This window comes from Lampetra fluviatilis, chromosome 12, assembly GCF_964198595.1.
Source record: "Lampetra fluviatilis chromosome 12, kcLamFluv1.1, whole genome shotgun sequence".
Classification (NCBI taxonomy): domain Eukaryota; kingdom Metazoa; phylum Chordata; class Hyperoartia; order Petromyzontiformes; family Petromyzontidae; genus Lampetra; species Lampetra fluviatilis.
In genome coordinates, this window is record NC_136286.1 from 353,873 (window position 1) to 372,546 (window position 18,674).

The 18,674-nt window shown below is 52.3% G+C and overlaps 1 protein-coding gene across 1 annotated transcript in view; it reads right to left on the reverse strand.

Moving 5' to 3' along the window:
* Positions 1-18,674, reverse strand: part of LOC144934998 (G protein-coupled receptor kinase 5-like) — a 28,273-nt gene that overhangs the window by 7,693 nt on the left and 1,906 nt on the right. Inside the window, exons 2-5 of the mRNA XM_078861273.1 lie at positions 13,383-13,478; positions 6,830-6,942; positions 478-555; positions 208-308 (exon numbers count right to left, since the gene is read on the reverse strand). Coding sequence (XP_078717399.1) covers positions 208-308; positions 478-555; positions 6,830-6,942; positions 13,383-13,478 — 388 coding nt within the window. The remainder of the gene's footprint in view (positions 1-207; positions 309-477; positions 556-6,829; positions 6,943-13,382; positions 13,479-18,674) is intronic.

Consider the following 18,674-nt stretch of genomic DNA (forward strand, 5'->3'; position numbering starts at 1 on the left):
CAGACACCCCCGTGTTAGACGTCCCAGCGGTAACGACACATTTCGATCGCCGCCGCTGAGATGTTCACGCAAGGTGGTTACAGTTACGGACACAAAAGCATTTTAGGCAGTGGCAGGCCGCGAGGCAAGGCACTGTGGAGAGGTTCGGTACTGCGGAAAAGTGGTGGGGCAAATGAGGTGCTTGGCTTGAGCTGGGCTTAGACTCACTTGGCGGAGGGACCGAAAAGCTCCTTGCAGGGATTCCCATCCAGGTTCTGCTGGCACTGTCTCACCAGCTCATCGCTGATCCCCGGTACTGCCTCTGGTGACTGGAGCACAAAACAACAGGCAGCTCATAGACCACACTCCCACGTGCAAGTGCACCGTGTAACGCTGTTGGGCTCTCGAGCATGGTGTGATGTCTGTCGTGCAGGTGTACGGTGTGAGACTATGCGTTGTACTGCAGGTGCAGAACGATGCCTGCACAGCTATGCTCACGTCGGGAGTGAGGTGCTTCTTGATGATCTTCTCTCCCTCTTCTCTCCGCTTCTCATCTGGGCTAACTTCATAGTCGACCTGTTTCAACACACGCAGCCAACACAGCCCCTTGCTGAGATTTAAACACGCGCACATGTGCTGCTCACGAAAAGTAGCAAACCTCAAGTCTCATCATGCCTTGCGTGCATGTCATATGACCACCACATTGCATGTACAATGCTCTTTGTCTTGTCGCATATTTCTGTGTTAGTTTTCCCATAATATACAGTTTTGGATTTAAAATAAAGTCTCTAAAAAGTACACAACTATATGTGGTGAACATTAGCATCAAAACAAATAAGGACACAATACACTTCCTTCACACAATTATTTAATCTCATGTTATACATAATTCTTATCTGTTTGGCAGTTCAAACGGCATTGGTTCAAGCAAGCCCGATTAAGCTGATGAGAGACTAAATGTCAAAACTGATCCAGGGTTGGACTGTGTTCAACCAATGGCTTATGGCTGATAGGAAGTGTAAAGAACACTGAATTTTTTATGCAGAGCGACAAATATGGGAAGGAGGCGAATTGTCTGCTTATTTATTTTGTTACATGCCACAGAGGAATCGATCACACGGAAAGGTGTGCACACGGAAAGGTGTCCTCTGATGCACGCACTTAGAAACAGCTTAAATAAATGCACGGCAGCAGCAGCTGACATCACCAACGGTGAAACGAGCAATAGAACGGTGATGTTTGTAACAGGTACCAAAAAAAAGAGCACTCCAAAAGAACATTAAAATACACACCGCCGTAAGGACACAAACTGACATTGATTACAAAAATAAATCTTCTGGTATGTACAAAAATACACATAGGTTTGATAGTCGGGGGTGTGGTCAGCACAAAATAAGTGTGGAGCCGATGAGACCCGTGTGGCCAGTGAGGTGAGTACAAGCACTGTAGCCTGTGTGCCTAACATGTATTTTATGCATATCCTGTGTGTGCTGTATATATAAAACTGTGTGTATCCAATGCTTAACCCATGTGTATCCCAAGGACAGCTCATCTGCATACTGTGCAAATCAGTGTGTATTCAAAGCAAGTCTTGCGTGTATATAACCGCACGTCTCAGGTGCGTGTCCTGTGTGTATAAGCACACTTGTTCTGTCAATGTCCCCGTGTTAATCGCACATCCCGTGCGTTTAGCGAGCGGCTGTGGAGGTTGCGTGCGGTTATCGCCGCGTAACCAGGAGGTGACGTGAGCCGGGGTATCCAGGAAGTCCGTTATGCAGTCGAGTGGGACCGTGGCCAGGAAAGGGAGGTGGCCCCAGGGAAAGGGCGGGGGGGCGCAGAGGGGCCCACGAGTTCGGGACAACGACCGCCATGCGCTCCTCTTCCCACTGCTCGCTCCGCAGCGCTGAAGCTACGCACACACGTGCATGTCTGGAGAGCAGCCGACTCAATTGTGTGGGACTGGGGGAGTCTGCTGATTGCAGCCAAGCGCTGCCGTTCGCGAGCATTCCTACCGCCACGCGCAACGCTTCCTGTGTTGAGTCACGGCCATTACACGGCATAAACACGTCCTGGCACACAGCTCCGCACCCAAGCCCTTGCCTCGCTCAAGCTCGCACACACTCCTGCGTGCGCACTCCCCTGGCATTGACGGCTCGAGGAATGGAAACAACTCCACCTGCTGCTCACGGCATAGCGCACCACTCCCCCCGGTTGGCGCCATGAAAACACGGTCGTCAACATTTGGATACGAAGGCACAGGCTGTGTACGTTTCAACGGTCACCACAAAAATAGGGAGACGGCCGGGGTAGCCCTAATGGCGTGGAGTGGATCGGGGCGGCACGGAATCGCGCCGGGTCGTGCGTCACGCACGTCATGGCGCGACGGACGTCCCTGTCGCCAGATCGTAGGCGGGGGCTCCCCATGAGGATGAAACCTCTTTCTTAATCGCGTCAATTAGGCTCTAAGCGTGTCTAGACGACATTAGGCCATCGTGTGACGTGGGCAAGCTATGTGCAGCACTTATAAGCGGCACTCAGTGCATGCTCGCTCACTGCCTGCACAGACACATACGGTGCGAACACGTGTGTAACAACACCCGGCGTGACTGGTGCGACGAGCACCCCCAACACTCGGACATTCAGTGGTTCCGAAACAGAACACTTCTCTTTCGGCAGCTTCCCTCGCACTGCTCGACTATGCAAATCCCTCCCATCGTCTCGTCTCGCAAGCTCTCGTCTGTTTTGGTGCTCTGCCTCAACGGGCGGCATTCTTGGTTGCAATTTTCCCCATATTTATCCGTCCTTTGCCCTTCATTTCCACAAATGCCCCCCCCTCCCTTCAGCTCCTCCAACATCCCAATCTTTGGCCTTGCTTTTGTTATTTTCCCTCACATTATTTCTTCTGTAATATGTCCTCATTCATCAACCCATGCCCTCGATGCATCCAATCCAGTTCTTCTATCTCCGTCAGATGAAATCCATTATCTCTTTAAAACATGCTCAATGAAAGAAACATGTTCACTCCGACCTATTGCAGCAACTTTGACAGTGCTGCTTGTTGTTGACCACTTAACATTTTGGGCCGTGGACTGCTGTGCTCAGAAAACCGTGTAAAATAACAAAACAATCAGTGGTTCCTATAAGAAAACTCATCGAGGGGCTCCCTAACGTGTTCTCAAGGTGAACAGCACAGGGAGGTGGGGGGGGGCCTCGAAGACCGCCCTCACCCACTGGCAAGAACTCACCCGGTCCCGTGAAGACCCCAGCGCCGCTGTGCATTTACAAATTAAAAAAAACATTTTTATCTTCACCGTGTACAAACGTACACACCCAGACAAACATCCGTTAACACTGAGCCTCCGAGTCATGGCATAATCGCTCGGCTAACCAAAAGCTGGCCCATAAATGGAGGCGAGGAGCTCGGTACAAGCTTGGTGGCGGTGCTGGGACGTGATGGGAGCCTCGTCTGATGGCCTCGTGCCTTTGTGTGCGTAGCTTCAGATCTGGGGATGAGGGACCTGGATCGAAAGGAACGGGGGGGGGGGGGGATCTGGGAAAATGTCGCGTTGTCATGGTCGTCACCCTCCCAGGCGTGCGTGCAATAATGGGCAGGTGGTATTTTTGACAAGAGTGGGCTTCCTAATGCAATCAAACGCACTGTGATAGAAAATCGACACCACTTAAAGCGCGCCTGATTGGTTTATAAAGCCACGTGAGGGAGAATGCCCGCGTGCGATTATCTGCACCCCCCTCCAGAGAGGCCACTGTTTACCACAGTTACCACGGACACAGACACGGCCAGATAACATCCATCTCCCAGAGAACTTCCATGACCGTAACTCCGATAAACCACCGTGAGGCAACGAGCACAGCCTCGAACGTGGGGCTCCGTGCCTGGGAGAGACGCACACCCATACACAGGACAAAGACAAAGTTCCCCCGTATAGCCTTTAACAGACCGTTGGGGAAAGTGCTGTTAGCGAGCCGCTATAAAGGCCGGCACGGCACACCAGGGGGTGGGCGGACAGCACCACGACTGGCCGCCTTTGTTTCTCAACTGCCGATGTTTACACACCTCACCAGGTAATGATTTGAAGCGGAGTCACCCTAGGGGAGGTCCGGGACCAGCTCAGATAATCGTCACTGGTGTTGGCCGTGAGCGGGAATCAAACTCGGGTTGCCCAGGTTCAGTCACGTACACAAAAGATAAGACAAACACACAGTCATATGTACACACACAGGCACGTGAACATAAACACACAGTTACAAACACTTACAGGCATGCACACACACACAGATACTCACATAGATGCAGATACACAGATTTACAAAGACACACGGTCACATTCACAAATAGGAACGTACAAACAGATACACACATACGCACCAAGGCACATGGTCGCTCACACAGGAAGCACGAGGGGAGAACAGGACCCCTTTAGGAGCGGCTCGGTGCTCCAGGCGCATTCTGCGAGGCATGCGGCCACAGTTAGAGCCAAACAAACACGCAGCTATTTTTAAACCTCTGCGATAACGGCAAAAGTGGATGTGATGTCTCCAACAACTTCTGGGAAGCCACGATTTATAACCAAAACCAACGACACCTCAACCCCAACAGGGACAATGGCACAAGGTCATCAGACGAGGCTCATGGAGGACGACGTTCCCACAGCAGAGACAGCAAGAATACAGCGCTCACCCTTTAAACACGGGCTGGCAGGGAGCAGTGACACGTGACGCAAACGACACGAAGGTTTTGGTTGGCGCAAGAAAACACCGTAATTTAAATACTTTAGACGTCCAAGGATGGTGAGGGTTAAAGTTCAGGCCGCACAAACAAAACGTCAAATTTTCCAGGAAGTATTTCTAGATGCTGCAGTGGCGTGTTGTGGTTGGGCCGGTGCCACGCCCAGCCCCGCGCCACTCACCACAGCTGGCTGCCACGCTCGCTACTCCGCTCACCGTGACACCACGCCCGTTGCCCCAAACAGATCACCGCACACGCACGCAAGCTCACGGTGTGACACTTCACCATACATTATATATCCCGCAAACTCACGCCGTACGAGGCTGTGCTGCGTTAATCAGCAAGTCGCACTACCGCCACACAAGCACCAGTGACCGCACACCGTGCCAGGGGCTTTACGACACCGCCATTTTCCGCAAGGGCATGAGGATGCACATTAGCTCAAGAGGAAAAAAGCCTTTAGAAAGATGCGCACGATTGCAGGAGACTCTCGCGCAGCGCGCATCACACTGAGTGCGTGCAACCTTCCTGCTTCCCACAGTGCAGCAAGGAGGTAACCTCGACCTGGGAGGTCCGTGGGGTCCATGACCACGAGGTCGTGGGTTTGCCTGGGGTGTGTGGCGGCTGCGGAGCGGTGTGGGCAGGATGTTGGGAGTGCACAGGGTGCAATGAGATGGTGGGTAAGTGGTGCAATAGTGTAGGTTGTGCAGGCAGTGCACAAAGTACGAATTATGGGGGTGGCGCGGACGGTGGGGGCAGTGCAGGTAGTGCAGGCGGTGTAGGTAGTGAGAGTGGTGTGGGTAGTGCAGGTGGTGTGGGTAGTGCGAGTGGTGTGGGTAGTGCAGGCGGTGTAAGTAGTGCGAGTGGTATAGGTAGTGCAGGCGGTGTAGGTAGTGCAGGCGGTGTAGGTAGTGCGAGTGGTGTGGGTAGTGCAGGCGGTGTAGGTAGTGCAGGCGGTGTAGGTAGTACAGGCGGTGTAGGTAGTGCGAGTGGTGTAGGTAGTGCAGGCGGTGTGGGTAGTGCAGGCGGTGTAGGTAGTGCGAGTGGTGTGGGTAGTGCAGGCGGTGTGGGTAGTGCAGGCGGTGTAGGGAGTGCAGGCGGCGTAGGTAGTACAGGCGGTGTAGGTAGTGCAGGCGGTGTAGGTAGTGCAGGCGGTGTGGGTAGTGCAGGCGGTGTAGGTAGTGCAGGCGGTGTAGGTAGTGCGAGTGGTGTGGGTAGTGCAGGCGGTGTAGGGAGTGCAGGCGGCGTAGGTAGTACAGGCGGTGTAGGTAGTGCGAGTGGTGTAGGTAGTGCAGGCGGTGTGGGTAGTGCAGGCGGTGTAGGTAGTGCGAGTGGTGTAGGTAGTGCAGGCGGTGTGGGTAGTGCAGGCGGTGTAGGTAGTGCGAGTGGTGTGGGTAGTGCAGGCGGTGTGGGTAGTGCAGGCGGTGTAGGTAGTGCGAGTGGTGTGGGTAGTGCAGGCGGTGTAGGTAGTGCGAGTGGTGTAGGTAGTGCAGGCGGTGTAGGTAGTGCAGGCGGTGTGGGTAGTGCAGGCGGTGTAGGTAGTGCAGGCGGTGTAGGTAGTGCGAGTGGTGTGGGTAGTGCAGGCGGTGTAGGGAGTGCAGGCGGCGTAGGTAGTACAGGCGGTGTAGGTAGTGCAGGCGGTGTAGGTAGTGCGAGTGGTGTGGGTAGTGCAGGCGGTGGAGGTAGTGCGAGTGGTGTGGGTAGTGCGAGTGGAGTGGGTAGTGCAGGCGGTGTAGGTATTGCAGGCGGTGTAGGTAGTGCACGCAGTGTGGGTAGTGTAGGCAGTGTAGGTAGTGCAGGCGGTGTGGGTAGTGCAGGCGGTGTAGGTAGTGCAGGCGGTGTAGGTAGTGCAGGCGGTGTAGGTAGTGCAGGCGGTGCAGGTAGTGCAAGTGGTATGGGTAGTGCAGGCGGTGTAGGTAGTACGAGTGGTGTGGGTAGTGTAGGCGATGTAGGTAGTGCGAGTGGTGTGGGTAGTGCAGACGGTAAAGGTAGTGCGAGTGGTGTGGGTAGTGCTGGCGGTGTAGGTAGTGCGAGTGGTGTGAGTAGTGCAGGTGGTGGGGGCAGTGCAGGCAGTGGGGGTGGTAGTGCAGGTGTCATCCTCACCACGGCATTGAGGAAGCGGATGCAGCAGGCGAACTTGGGGCGCGTCTCACAGAACTGCCGCCACAGGAGCCGCCCAATGGACTGCTTCTCACACAGGCTCCAGTAATTCCTCTCTGCAAAACACGCGAGACCGCGCGTCAGCCACACACACACAAACGTTCCCACGTAGCTGTGGGACATGCAGCTACAACTTCGCTTACAAAAATAAACATCCTGCCCGGGCATCCGCCAACTCCGCTGTCTGTAGACTGGTGGCCACCCCATCTCATTCCTTGGCCTGCGCACAAGGCATGGCCCACGTGACCACGCCACGAGGCTTCGCGGACAGAGAGGCCGGGTAAGCGCAAGCGTCGCCGCATTAATCCCGACCCTTGCCCCAGTGAACCAGACAGTTCCCGGCCATCTCTGCTCCCGTGGCCCTGTCGAAGCTTTTCACGTGCAAGCCAGCTACGGCCCAAGCCGCACAACCAAACACATGCTCCCTGCTGATCATGCGTACACCTGTTCTCACAACTGTGGAATGCGTCACTGCACGGTCCAAATAAAATGCATCGCTCCATCCTCTCATTTGAATGTCAGAACTCTTCAAAGGTCAATTGTCAGTGGGACCCTGGGGGTCGGCTGAGCCATCGGCTGCAGGACCAGGTTTTACAGATCGTACTGCAACCCCCACATCACCGCAGGGCTTTTCCGTTTATATTACGCAGGTTATTTTTAAAGATAAGAAAGTTATAAGCTTCACCATTTTAAGAAATGTACACAAAGCAACATATTTTTCATAACTCTCAACTTCTGAAAACGTCTTGATTCACGGAATTCAGGTTTACCTACTGCATAGCAGGGCAGCGCTAAGCCAGTCAAATCACAGAGCCCCGGGCACATGCGACCACCGTCACCCCGCCACGCAGCCCCCCTGGCAGGGTTGAGCACATCCCACGACTCCACGGCCCTCACCCGCCAAGCTAGGATCGGTCGCCACGTGCCGGGTAAATAGCGAGGTCCATGCCGTCGGGTCCCGAGGCCTTCCTTGCACCCACGGGGAGGCGGGCGTCGAGGCTCTCGCTCGCTCCCCACACGCATTGGGAATGGCACCGTTTGCTAATCGTCGTGGAGGGATGGAGGGATTCCTAGTTTTCCCCTTCATCCTGGCCACCTCCATCGTAAACCGGCTCACAGGACTCGGGCGTTGCCGGCCTCTCTTCCTGCATCGCCTGTCGCCATCCGTACAACGCATCTCAGTCTTTATTTATCGTCTGACGTCGAGTTTCCCGTGTTTAAGTTTTATGGAAATACCCGAGTCACCGTCCTTCTTTGTCATTGAATTTGTGCAGAATTATAACAAAAAATACAGCAGCAACGAGTGTAGGGTTTTTGTGCTCCTGAGAGGTGCTGCCGTGGACAAGCTTCACGCTGGATGGCATTACAACTACCAGGACACTTAAACCCACCCCTCTCACAGATAATATTGGCCCCAAGGGCACAAGATGTCGCATCTGGTTACACTTGGTGGAAGTGGTGCATCCCACACAAGGTCTCTCGTGTTCATGATGGAGATTACTTGAGGCTGCCCCGATCCTGCACATACCCAGCAGCGCTTCGCACATAGTGCGGAGTGCGCACAACCAAGAGTTTGCGATGGCGTCTCACGACCAGGAGCTTCAAACGCCTCCCCCTCCTTGACAGTGCTCAAAACACAGGGCCCTGCACGCAGCCACCCAGCACACAACCACCTTTAACTCCTCACGCCCCATGTGCACTCGTAAAGATGCAAGTGGAGCTGCATGGCCTCACCACCACGATGGAACCTGGGTCGACACGGAATGCGGTTTGGAGGCCACGCGCTCTCCCCACCACGATAAAGGCAGTACCATGAAGCGATACTCCAACGACGACGTGTCTTTTCAAACCACGGGGAGAAAATGAGATGAGTAGCCCAGACTCCTGTCCCAGCTCAGTGGAGGCTGTGGGGCGCAGTGGTGGCCTCACCTCTTCCATGAGGGATATAAATAGAGGGGCTCCCTCCCTTTCCAGTCGGCCCGGTTTTCTGACACAGGTGACGTGAAAAGCCCTCGGCTCTCACCCAGCAAGAACAAGGGTGGGGGGTTGGCAGGGGCATGAAGAGGGAAGCAGCGGGAGGGGAGCAGGGGGAGGGGGTAAGGAAAGGGGGGTATGGGAAGAGAAGACTTTGGCACTCCATGAGCTATGTTGTGGACCTGATTAGTAATATTCATGACTTTACTTTGTACTCACAATCATTAATTACCCAAGATAGATTATTCAGCACTGTTTGTTTCTGGAGACAGCCAGCAGTCTAGAGGCTATATTAGCCACACACAGTTAGCTCTTAGTGCTTCTCTGTCAGCCACCAAATTGCTCAGCATCAACAGCGTAGAGCAAGGATCAAAACACAGCACCCAGAGACCAGAGGCACAGTCTCCAGAATCAGAGATACAGTCCCAGAATTCAGAGGCACGGTCCCAAGAATCAGAGCCACGGTTCCAAGAATAGGAGACACAGTTCCAGGATTCGGATACATAATCTCTCTGGGCGAATCTAGCAATAATTTGAATGGGGTTGAGGCAGCGCTGTGCCTATCACCAGCCAAGGGCCTATAACCATTCCACCTCGTTTACGAGGGACACCTGGGACCTTTGCACACACTAACAGCTTTTACATGCAAATTCTTTCATGAAGCTAAAACGAATGTCTATTTTTATATTATGCAAACACCCCGTCCCAACAGACAATGTACACATTTACATTCGAGGATTCAACAGACCCAGCAAACCCCAACCGAGAGTGCAGCGTCCCCTCGCCCCTCCCCACCATCTCCCTGGTGAGGCGAAGATCCCCTCCGTTTTGTGTTGTTTATTTCTTGGATTCCGCCCTCCTTCCATTTCTTACAGCACTCGGACCAGAAGGGGTGTGAGGTGCAGCCACAGAAACCCTCTCTAACAGTCTCTCCCAAAACAAAGCCACCCAACCCCAGCAAGCTTTAAAAAATGTGTTATACACAGGAAAGGTTAACAGAGTCTCTTGACTTTTTTGAGGGTTCTGCCAGTAGCTAATGATTTCTATGGATATGTCAATCGAGTAATTTTCAGATATTTTGATTTATTTGGACAATCGTGCTGGCACAGTAGGGCCTACTCTTGCATCAGCATACGGCACGCCATTTTTAAATCCTTTATATTAAGTTCGCGTGCTTGCTTGCTTGCTAAGGACCGTGCAAATCTTTTGCTAGTTTTTTAACCCACTTCCCGTGATCCAATCGAGCTGACATTTTCCACACAGACTCGTTGTGCCAGACAATTAATGTTCGTGAAAAAAAATTCCCAAAATTTTACACTTTTTAGGCAAAAAAAAAATATTATTTTATATATATTCAAATAGAACTCATTCATCGCTTTGGCTGAACGTCACAGTATAACAGCCCAGAGCGTAACCCCTCCACAGGCCGTGGCGGAGTAGCGCAGTTGGTAGCGCCCTCGCTTCCCATGCCAAAGGTCGCGGGATCGATCCCCGCGTCCTCCACAGGCGAATATATTTTTAAATCCTTTATATTAAGTTCGCTGCCATGCATATAAAGGATTTATAGTGAAAAACTTTGTTTTTACGGGTTATACTTATTACAGTTAATACACCTGCAGAATAAATCTGAGAGGCCGGCGGGTTCGAACCATGAACCTCTCTGTATTAAGCGGCAAATGCGCTACCAATCGGCCATATCACTGCCTCTCCACCTCCCTCCCACCGAGTCACCACTACAACCACTTTAACCGAAACAGCGGCTTCAGCATCAATTCGCTCGCTACCTGGATTCAGATAACAAACATTGCATGCGCATGGAGATTCATTTGACCGTGACATTTATGAATCGTGACATTTATGAATCGTGACACATCGGCGCAGCAACAGTGACCGTGACGTCAAGATTCTTCCTGGTATGGGAAACAGTTCCCCTCCTGTCATGACTTCGGCATGCCCAGTGTCATGGCCCTTCTTCTCTCGTATGGTGCAAAGTTGGCCAGAAATGTTCATATGCTTATATTTAAGATTCGCGAGTGATGAACAAATGGATAGATTTTGGAGGCGCCGTTCGAATATTTGCAATGCTGCCGGGAAGCAATAAAAGCAGGCAGCGGTGTTACCGTGCGGTTCATGGTTTGAGATTGGTGACTGTGGTCGCACTATGGGATCCAGGGTCACCGCAACACTTGAAAAGCTGCATAAACGAACGACTCATGTTTAATGTTTATGCCATTTGTCCAGCGCCCTTGTGATGGCTTGCCATGTTACGGCATTATAGGAGTTGGCGTCGTTATTATTATCTCAGCGGGGGATGTCCAAGCACAGCGAGGGAGTGACGAGCTCCGGGTCGGGCCCGTCACGCCGTGGTTCCCCAAGGAAGCGAGCTCACACCGCTGCGCCGCCCTCTGAAGCTGCTGCTGCCGCATTCATCACCGCACCGTCACCCTCCCTCACTGGCGCTCGCCACTCTCACAAGGCAGTGCAAGAAGTGTGCCCTCGTTTACTCAGCACTTATGGCCACGACCACACACCCGGTCGACCTGCGGTGACACGAGCAGCAGCAACAGCAGAGCTCCGGCACCGCCGAGGCCGCCATCGCACGGGGGCCGGTACCGACAGCGCTGGCAATCAGACTACGCCCCATCCACGCCTCCGGTTTAACTGCTCAGCGTCACCAACAGATGTCTCTACTTTCACAACTTAACCCCTCCGTAATGTGAGACTGACTTGTTGCATCACTGAGAAAAAACACACACATACATCACCATCGCAGCTGTGGCCGCAAGCCAAGCATTTAGCATGGCAGCAATGCACACCCCCTGGTGTGTGCAGGTGAATTACTGCTGAATAAAGCTCACGTTGCAAGTGGCCAGCACCAGTGTTTCACTGAGAAACGGTGTTCACACAAGTGAGCACACGTACAGATGTACACCTCCACAGGTAAACATATGCAGGTAGGCAAACATCCATACAGGCGAACACATACATACACACACGATCGTTCACGCAAAGGCGCACACATAGGTGAATGCAAGCAGAGCAACACACTCACATGGAAATGAACACACGCAGATGAATACACCCATACAGAAAAACAACCACACATGCCAAATACAAGTTGATACACCTACTCAAAGATGCGTGTGCTGTGGGCATGCTATCTCAGCCACTACGTGCAGCTGTTCCCCCTGTGAAGTGAGTTCCTACCACTGTACGTTAAAGGTACAAAGCAAGGCCTGTGACCTGGGCGTGTTCCAATGCCTGTGTTGGCTTCACGAGCACAGAGCTCTTCACTCCACACAGGCGAGGGTGTGACCAAAGCACACACGCACACAAAGGGGCTGTCTATACGTGGGAGTTGCACGAGTGAGCGAGCGGACAGCGCATGTGAGACATGACCACGGCAGGACAGTAACCGGACAGGCCGGTTCAGCGATACCTCAACTGTCCTTAAGCGCGAGAAGAGCCACGCGGGAACTAGCCGGAACAAGAGAGGTGATGTTGCCACGTTTTGCCGTGCCCAGCGCCCCCCATAAGGGTGCCATGGTGGTTAGGAGATGTTCACGACGTTGCCTGTTATACAGGAGGTCGTGAGTTCGATTCCCACCCTGGCACGTGTATATTTGGAGTTTGCATGTTCCCCCCGTGGTCGTGTGGATTTTTCTTCGAGTCCACCGGTTTTTCCCTCCATAATTAGAAAAATACGTTTAGCGTATTGAGCTGCTATACATTTCCACATGGTCAGCCACTTCGTTGAGCTATCATTTATGGCCAGATAAGTGCTGAAAAAAAGCTATGCAGCTCAGTGGGCTTTACCTGGTAACATAAAAATCGTCCATAGACCAGAAAAGAAACTGGTACCACCTAAGGTAGAAAAAAAATTGTACCAATTTACGTGTCTAATAAGTGCTAAATTATTTGAAAACCCCACTCATTTGTAATTGTTACCACATTATTAAATGTTGTTGACCACAAAGAAATTTAAACCACTAAAGCGATGCCACCTCAGGTGGTCCCACCCAACAAGTGAACTAATCGGGTCAGGGCACATGGACGAGCAGCGCTGTGAGGCCAATTCTCTCTTGTTGCTCGTGTCCCACGATATTTTCCAGAATGGCTCTCAGTCATCTAAGCTCAAGGAAACGGCTCCCAGGATCATTCCCACTATGAACCATGACCTCCGCGCCACGGCAAGCAGACAGCCATCCACGGGCACGCAGTCCCCAGCCGCCGGGGCTCTTGTCTTACCGTTTCCACAATGCCATCAACCTGGCTCCCCACAAGTCATGTGGGCTCTCATCAGTCTCAAGAGTCATCGTGGAAATGAAGAGCAGGAAGCTGGGAAGAGGGAATGTGGGTGGTGCAAGTGCACAGGGCCATCAGGGGATTTAGAAATTGAGAGAGGGGATAGAAGTAAGACGAGGAAGCCAAGAAGGTGGTGGGGGGAAGGAAATGGAATGGAGAGGGGGAAGGGAGGAAGAGGGAGGACAAGGGGCATAGGAAGCCCCACGGCATTACTCACCCACAGTGCGACGCAGCTCCTCGCACTGGCTGATGTGAGGGAACCTCAAAATCTCTTTCCACTTCTTGCTCTTCCCCTTTCTCTTCCCCCCACCACCTGCACAGAAAACACACAAATCAGTGCCTCGGCAAAGAAGATGAATGACAGAATCTCATTCATAATCAGCAATTTGGTTGTGGTCACATTTTAAACAGTCAGTGAGCTGCAAAGATTAAAACTAATTTTTACATTTTGTTGCAGAAGCCAGAGATGCCCACATCACACAGTCCAAGCCCCACATTCCCCCTCCCCTCATATCCCTTCCACCACAAGGCTCCCTCCACCTCGCGGTGCCTAAATATTTACCCTTGTATTGGACCTGATATGCGAGAAGTGGCACCCATCTGCCACGTCTCATGCGGCGACGCGCGCTCGCCCCCTTGGCCACCCACCCAGTATTGACCACGTGCCCATCAACTCTGCGTGCACTTCTCCCTGTCAACTCAGCTGCCCATCTTCACCTTAACACGTGCCGTATACGCCTACAGCGGGACACTGGGTGCCAGGCAGATGGCTGCGATGGCATGAAGGTGCAACCATGAGCGTAACTCGGAGGACAACAGCACGCGCCGATGGAACGCGCGACGAGGAACAAGTTAGGGTTAGGATGGGTGCCCTCCGGATCCCACGGAGCGTGACCCAGGACCAGGAGTCAGCATCCACAGCTCCCATCATCAGAACGTAACCTCGAAGTCCCTTGAGTAACCATGGGCAGTGTGCCCTGAACATTTCCCATCACTCCAATTGTCCTTAATTTTATATCAATTTGGTGTTTGCAAGCTCAACAGGTCAATGAGCTATGAGTACTTACTACTCACCATTATTAATTAAATTCTTATATTAATGTTATTTCATCAGACACCCTTACTGTAGCAACTACATGTGGCAGCACCATTCCTCATTCCCGAGTGCTGCTCTGATGTCAAATTAAACTCTAAGCAGACGGACTTTCTTTGTACGCCGCAGCCCCAAAGAACAACACAACAAATTAATTGAATGCATAATTAATGCACAGGAATAACTGCGGCATCCTAATGCATGCACAGGCTGAGGCAGCCGGCAGAGTCCTGCCTCGGAGCACCAATCCTTCCTAACATATTTTAAACAAAAAAAACAACAACCGGGTCCTTTATTAAACTAACGTGTGACTCAAGCTGCATTCCCCTCGACGTAAAACACTGTAATAGCATTGGTAAGTGCCTGTGTTGGGAACGCAAAGCACGTGAAACATGCTGCACAAACAGCGCTTCCTTGTCCCACTCCGGTACCACACTGGTGCCACACCAGTGCTGCCGTGACTCCAGCCGAAATCCCGAGCCTGCGAGGTCAATTGCGTCCACCCGAGGGCCTTACCCTGCACCATCCATGCTCCCTTGCATCTGACTCGGTTCTCTGGCCAGAAAACAGACATCTCCTTCTGTTGATCTCATCGCAAACAGCAGCCCCGCAGTCTCTATGCATGACGCATAAGCTTATGCTTTCTGCTGAGAACACTTTGTATGTACGCATGTTCAACTTCTTTCACACCGTACGTAGCCAAGCGTGCTAATCAGAGATGCGGGGGAAGGAAATCAGACTTTTCATGGACTGCGTGTGCTGCCATGGCATCACTCCAAAGAGCTCGCAAATAAGAGGGTGAATGAGTGATGGGGCGGATTCACAAGCTCCCATCACCAGTTGTAGTCTGGATATTACCTACCTACTCTATTTATAGACTCCCCAACATGTATGTATGTAGAACTTTTTTCACATCATACGTAGCCAACAATGCTAATAGGAGGTGTGGGGAAAGGACAACAAACTAAACACAAAAAGCAGTTCTCAAGAAGTGAGTTCAAAGGTCCTCCAATGTGGGTCAATGGCAATAAATTGAGGCAATTTCAGCACCAGTGTTTGATATCGGTTCTTGGTCGATAGAGCGAAACCCTCTGACCCAGCAGCAACAGGAAGTTGAGACCACACTGACCACTTCCTCCTGAAAGCAGTCCCAGCCAAGAGCCAAGCTCAGCCTTCCAACAGCATGTCTTTTAGATAGAGCAACCATTGCGCTTATGCAGTTTCAATAATTAATCACCATAAGTGGTGGCTGGGAATGTCTCGATATTTTAGCCCACATTTACATCCTGATCAAGGCCACGTGTGATCTCAGTGCTGACCTTTTAAAGCTGTGGAATTTTTCTAAAATGAATATCGTTAAAGAAACGAATTTGTTACATCCACATAGAAAACAGCACTTCACACACACCACGTATTGTAAGCCATGCTCAAATTTAAACACCCTTCAAAAATCAATAATGAACTGCCTGGAGCACACAATACAACCCTTACACACACGGTTAGCACACACTATGCTCATATGCACAAATCACGCAGAATTGTGCAGAACATGTAACCAGCAAAATAAGAGAAATGACTTGCTGTCTTGGTCAAGGCCTGGCCGAGCCTAATGAACAGGCCCCTTGTGCCACACTGTTCCGCTCCTGGAAGGCCCACCAGGGTTGCAGTGCCTTCTTTTTTTGTATGGCATTTGAAAAAAGCAACAGGCTACAATTGCATGTATTATTTTGTAAACCATTCCAAGTAATCCGGGGTGGTAGCTGAGTAGAGTCAACTTGTTTCTCCAGAATACGTATGCAATATTGGGCAGTCCTCATCAGTGATATCCTGATGGTTGGTACCTCACTGCATTCGCAGGTTAGAGAGTCCTTGATCTTCAGTTTATGGATGAAATATCCACACCTTCCACCTGCTGATGCACCGCGTATCGCTCTTGCAAACTAGCTGGTTAACTGGCTCAACGGGATTTTCCGTATAACAAATAAACATCGAATTGAATGTGTTTTTCGGACACGGTAGAGATTTGTCCACTTTCAGTGGGACAGAAAGACTGGGCTATTCCTTCGTCGGGTCTTCAATAGGACAGCAGTGTGAACCATAAGGTACTGTTTGCCACGGGTCCTACAGTGTAGCACCAGGACCGCCTCTACACGTGTGTAGGGATATCTTTATCTTTGCGAGCGGACGGGAGGCGGGCTCACGTACAGTCCGACCCAACAGGAACCCCGTAGCGCTCTCCCAATGCTCCCTGTGCCAGGCCAAGACGAACTCACTCCATCTCAAGTTAACTTCCCTCACCCGAAACACTAACTCACGTGACAGCTCCTTCTTACCAAAGGAGTGCATGTCCACACGAACCTTGTCTAGCATCCTGCTCTGTTATTCACAGACTATGCGACACACATAATGTATGCTGCACTGTGGCAGACGATTGCCCAACTGCTTTTAGGGGCTTTATGGCACAAATAACGTGGCTGCACTGTCCAGCGCTAAATGGGAAGGGCCTGCAGGGTGGCCCTGGGAAACCAGAGCTCCCGATTATCGGCACCACTGCAGGCATTGCCGTGATATAAAACAGAGCTACCACGAATTCGAGGAGGCTCGAGCCCATCCAATAACTTTCCCCGAGAGAATGTAAATTCATCAATTTGCTAGCATCTGCGCGAAGCAGACACCAGGCCACGGAGTCGCCACAAGCAGCACGCGGGGTCTGGACGGAGCTCCGACCCGGCAGGCGCTCAGGAATCAGGGCCCACGAGGCATGGCACCGCCACCGTGGCCTAAAGTGCCCGCGCGTTATCTCTGGCGCGGCGTTAATCTTAATAAAAGTTTATGGGCAGTGTCATTAAAATAATCCACTATGCAAGCCATGAACTGTGTGTATTGACGGTGCATCCACTAATGACATAAGCGGCTTGTCTCAATCACCCCGCCACAGCGGAGATCAACAAAGCGTGCGGCAAAGACGGTGCCATCGGTGCAATTTAATAAAGCGAGAGGGTCATCAAGCTTTGAACCCTTGTTTGCACTTGGGGTTTGTAAAAGTCTTGCCCAGGGACGGATAAATCAGCTGCTGTGGCAAAGTTCGCCACCACCACACCCAGAGAGAGCGGCCATCAACGAAAGACACATGAACACCCGGTCAACGAAAACACACGGCGCGAAAACACACGGCGCGAAAGCCCCGTTCCAGCGAAGCCTTGTACATCGCCAACGTAAACAACACGCATTCACAACACCACCAACATCATCGCACAGTACTAGCACGCACCATAACACCACTAATTCACTCATCGCCAACGTAAACATACATTACCAACATAACTGACACACATCACGAACATTATCAACAACACATATTACTGACACCCGTCGCGAATCTCACCAACACAGCACCACAACTAACCATGACACATCCCCAAGACCACCAATGAACATCGCCAACATCACAGATACATAACATCACCATTACACACCACGATCACGAACAAACATTAACATCAGCTAACACGCGGCAACCGCCCGCACTATTGGAGCTCATTCCGCCGCGTATCCCAATGGAACCGGCCTGGCCTGGCCACCCACCGCCATGTGCTCGGGTGGCGCTGGGTAGATGAGGAAGTGGGATCAACCTCCAGCCCGTACCGAAGCATCACCAGTCGAGTGCAACAGGCCAGCGCTAAGAGGGCAGCTGTTCTTTAGTGGGGGCAGGGGGTGGGCAAGCCCGTGCCCCCCGGTGAGGGGGGCAAGCCCGTGCCCCCGGTGAGGGGGGCTAACCCCCGTGCCCCCAGGTGGGGGGAGGGGGCTAACCCCCGTGCCTCCCGGTGGGGGGGCAAACCCCCGTGTCCCCCGATGGGGGGGTTAACCCCCGTGCCGAAGACAACCCCTGGGCGACCACGGACACCACCGCTCACAGCCCGCGGGGCACATGGCGCTCGCCAACACAAACCACCACACTGCCGCCTCCACCACCAGCACTTCCACATAATCATTACCACCTCGCATATAGTTTGTGAGCAGTTGCGCAGCGTGGGTGGTGGCATGGGCCCATGCCCCCCTCCTGCAAAAGCCTGGCACTTTGCCCCCCCCCGCGACCCGTGCGCCCGTGCGCAGCTGAACCGCCTGCACACTACACATCGACGCCACTGTCAGCGGGCCTAAAAACGATCCAGAGATGATCGTCGGGGACCCTGACCCGCGTGTTTAACCGCTGCTGGTTGACCGAAGCCCATCTGCAGCTGCCGATAGGCCCTGCTCCAAGATAATGATTTGTTCCTTGTCCAAGTGAGTTGTGTCCGCCAGATCCACGGTCTCGGCCAGCCCAACCCGGCCGACATGGCTGTGGTTGCAGCTACGCGAATCTTATTTGACTAAGTTGGTTCCAAATGTGCGTGTGTGAGAAATCGATGTTTGGTT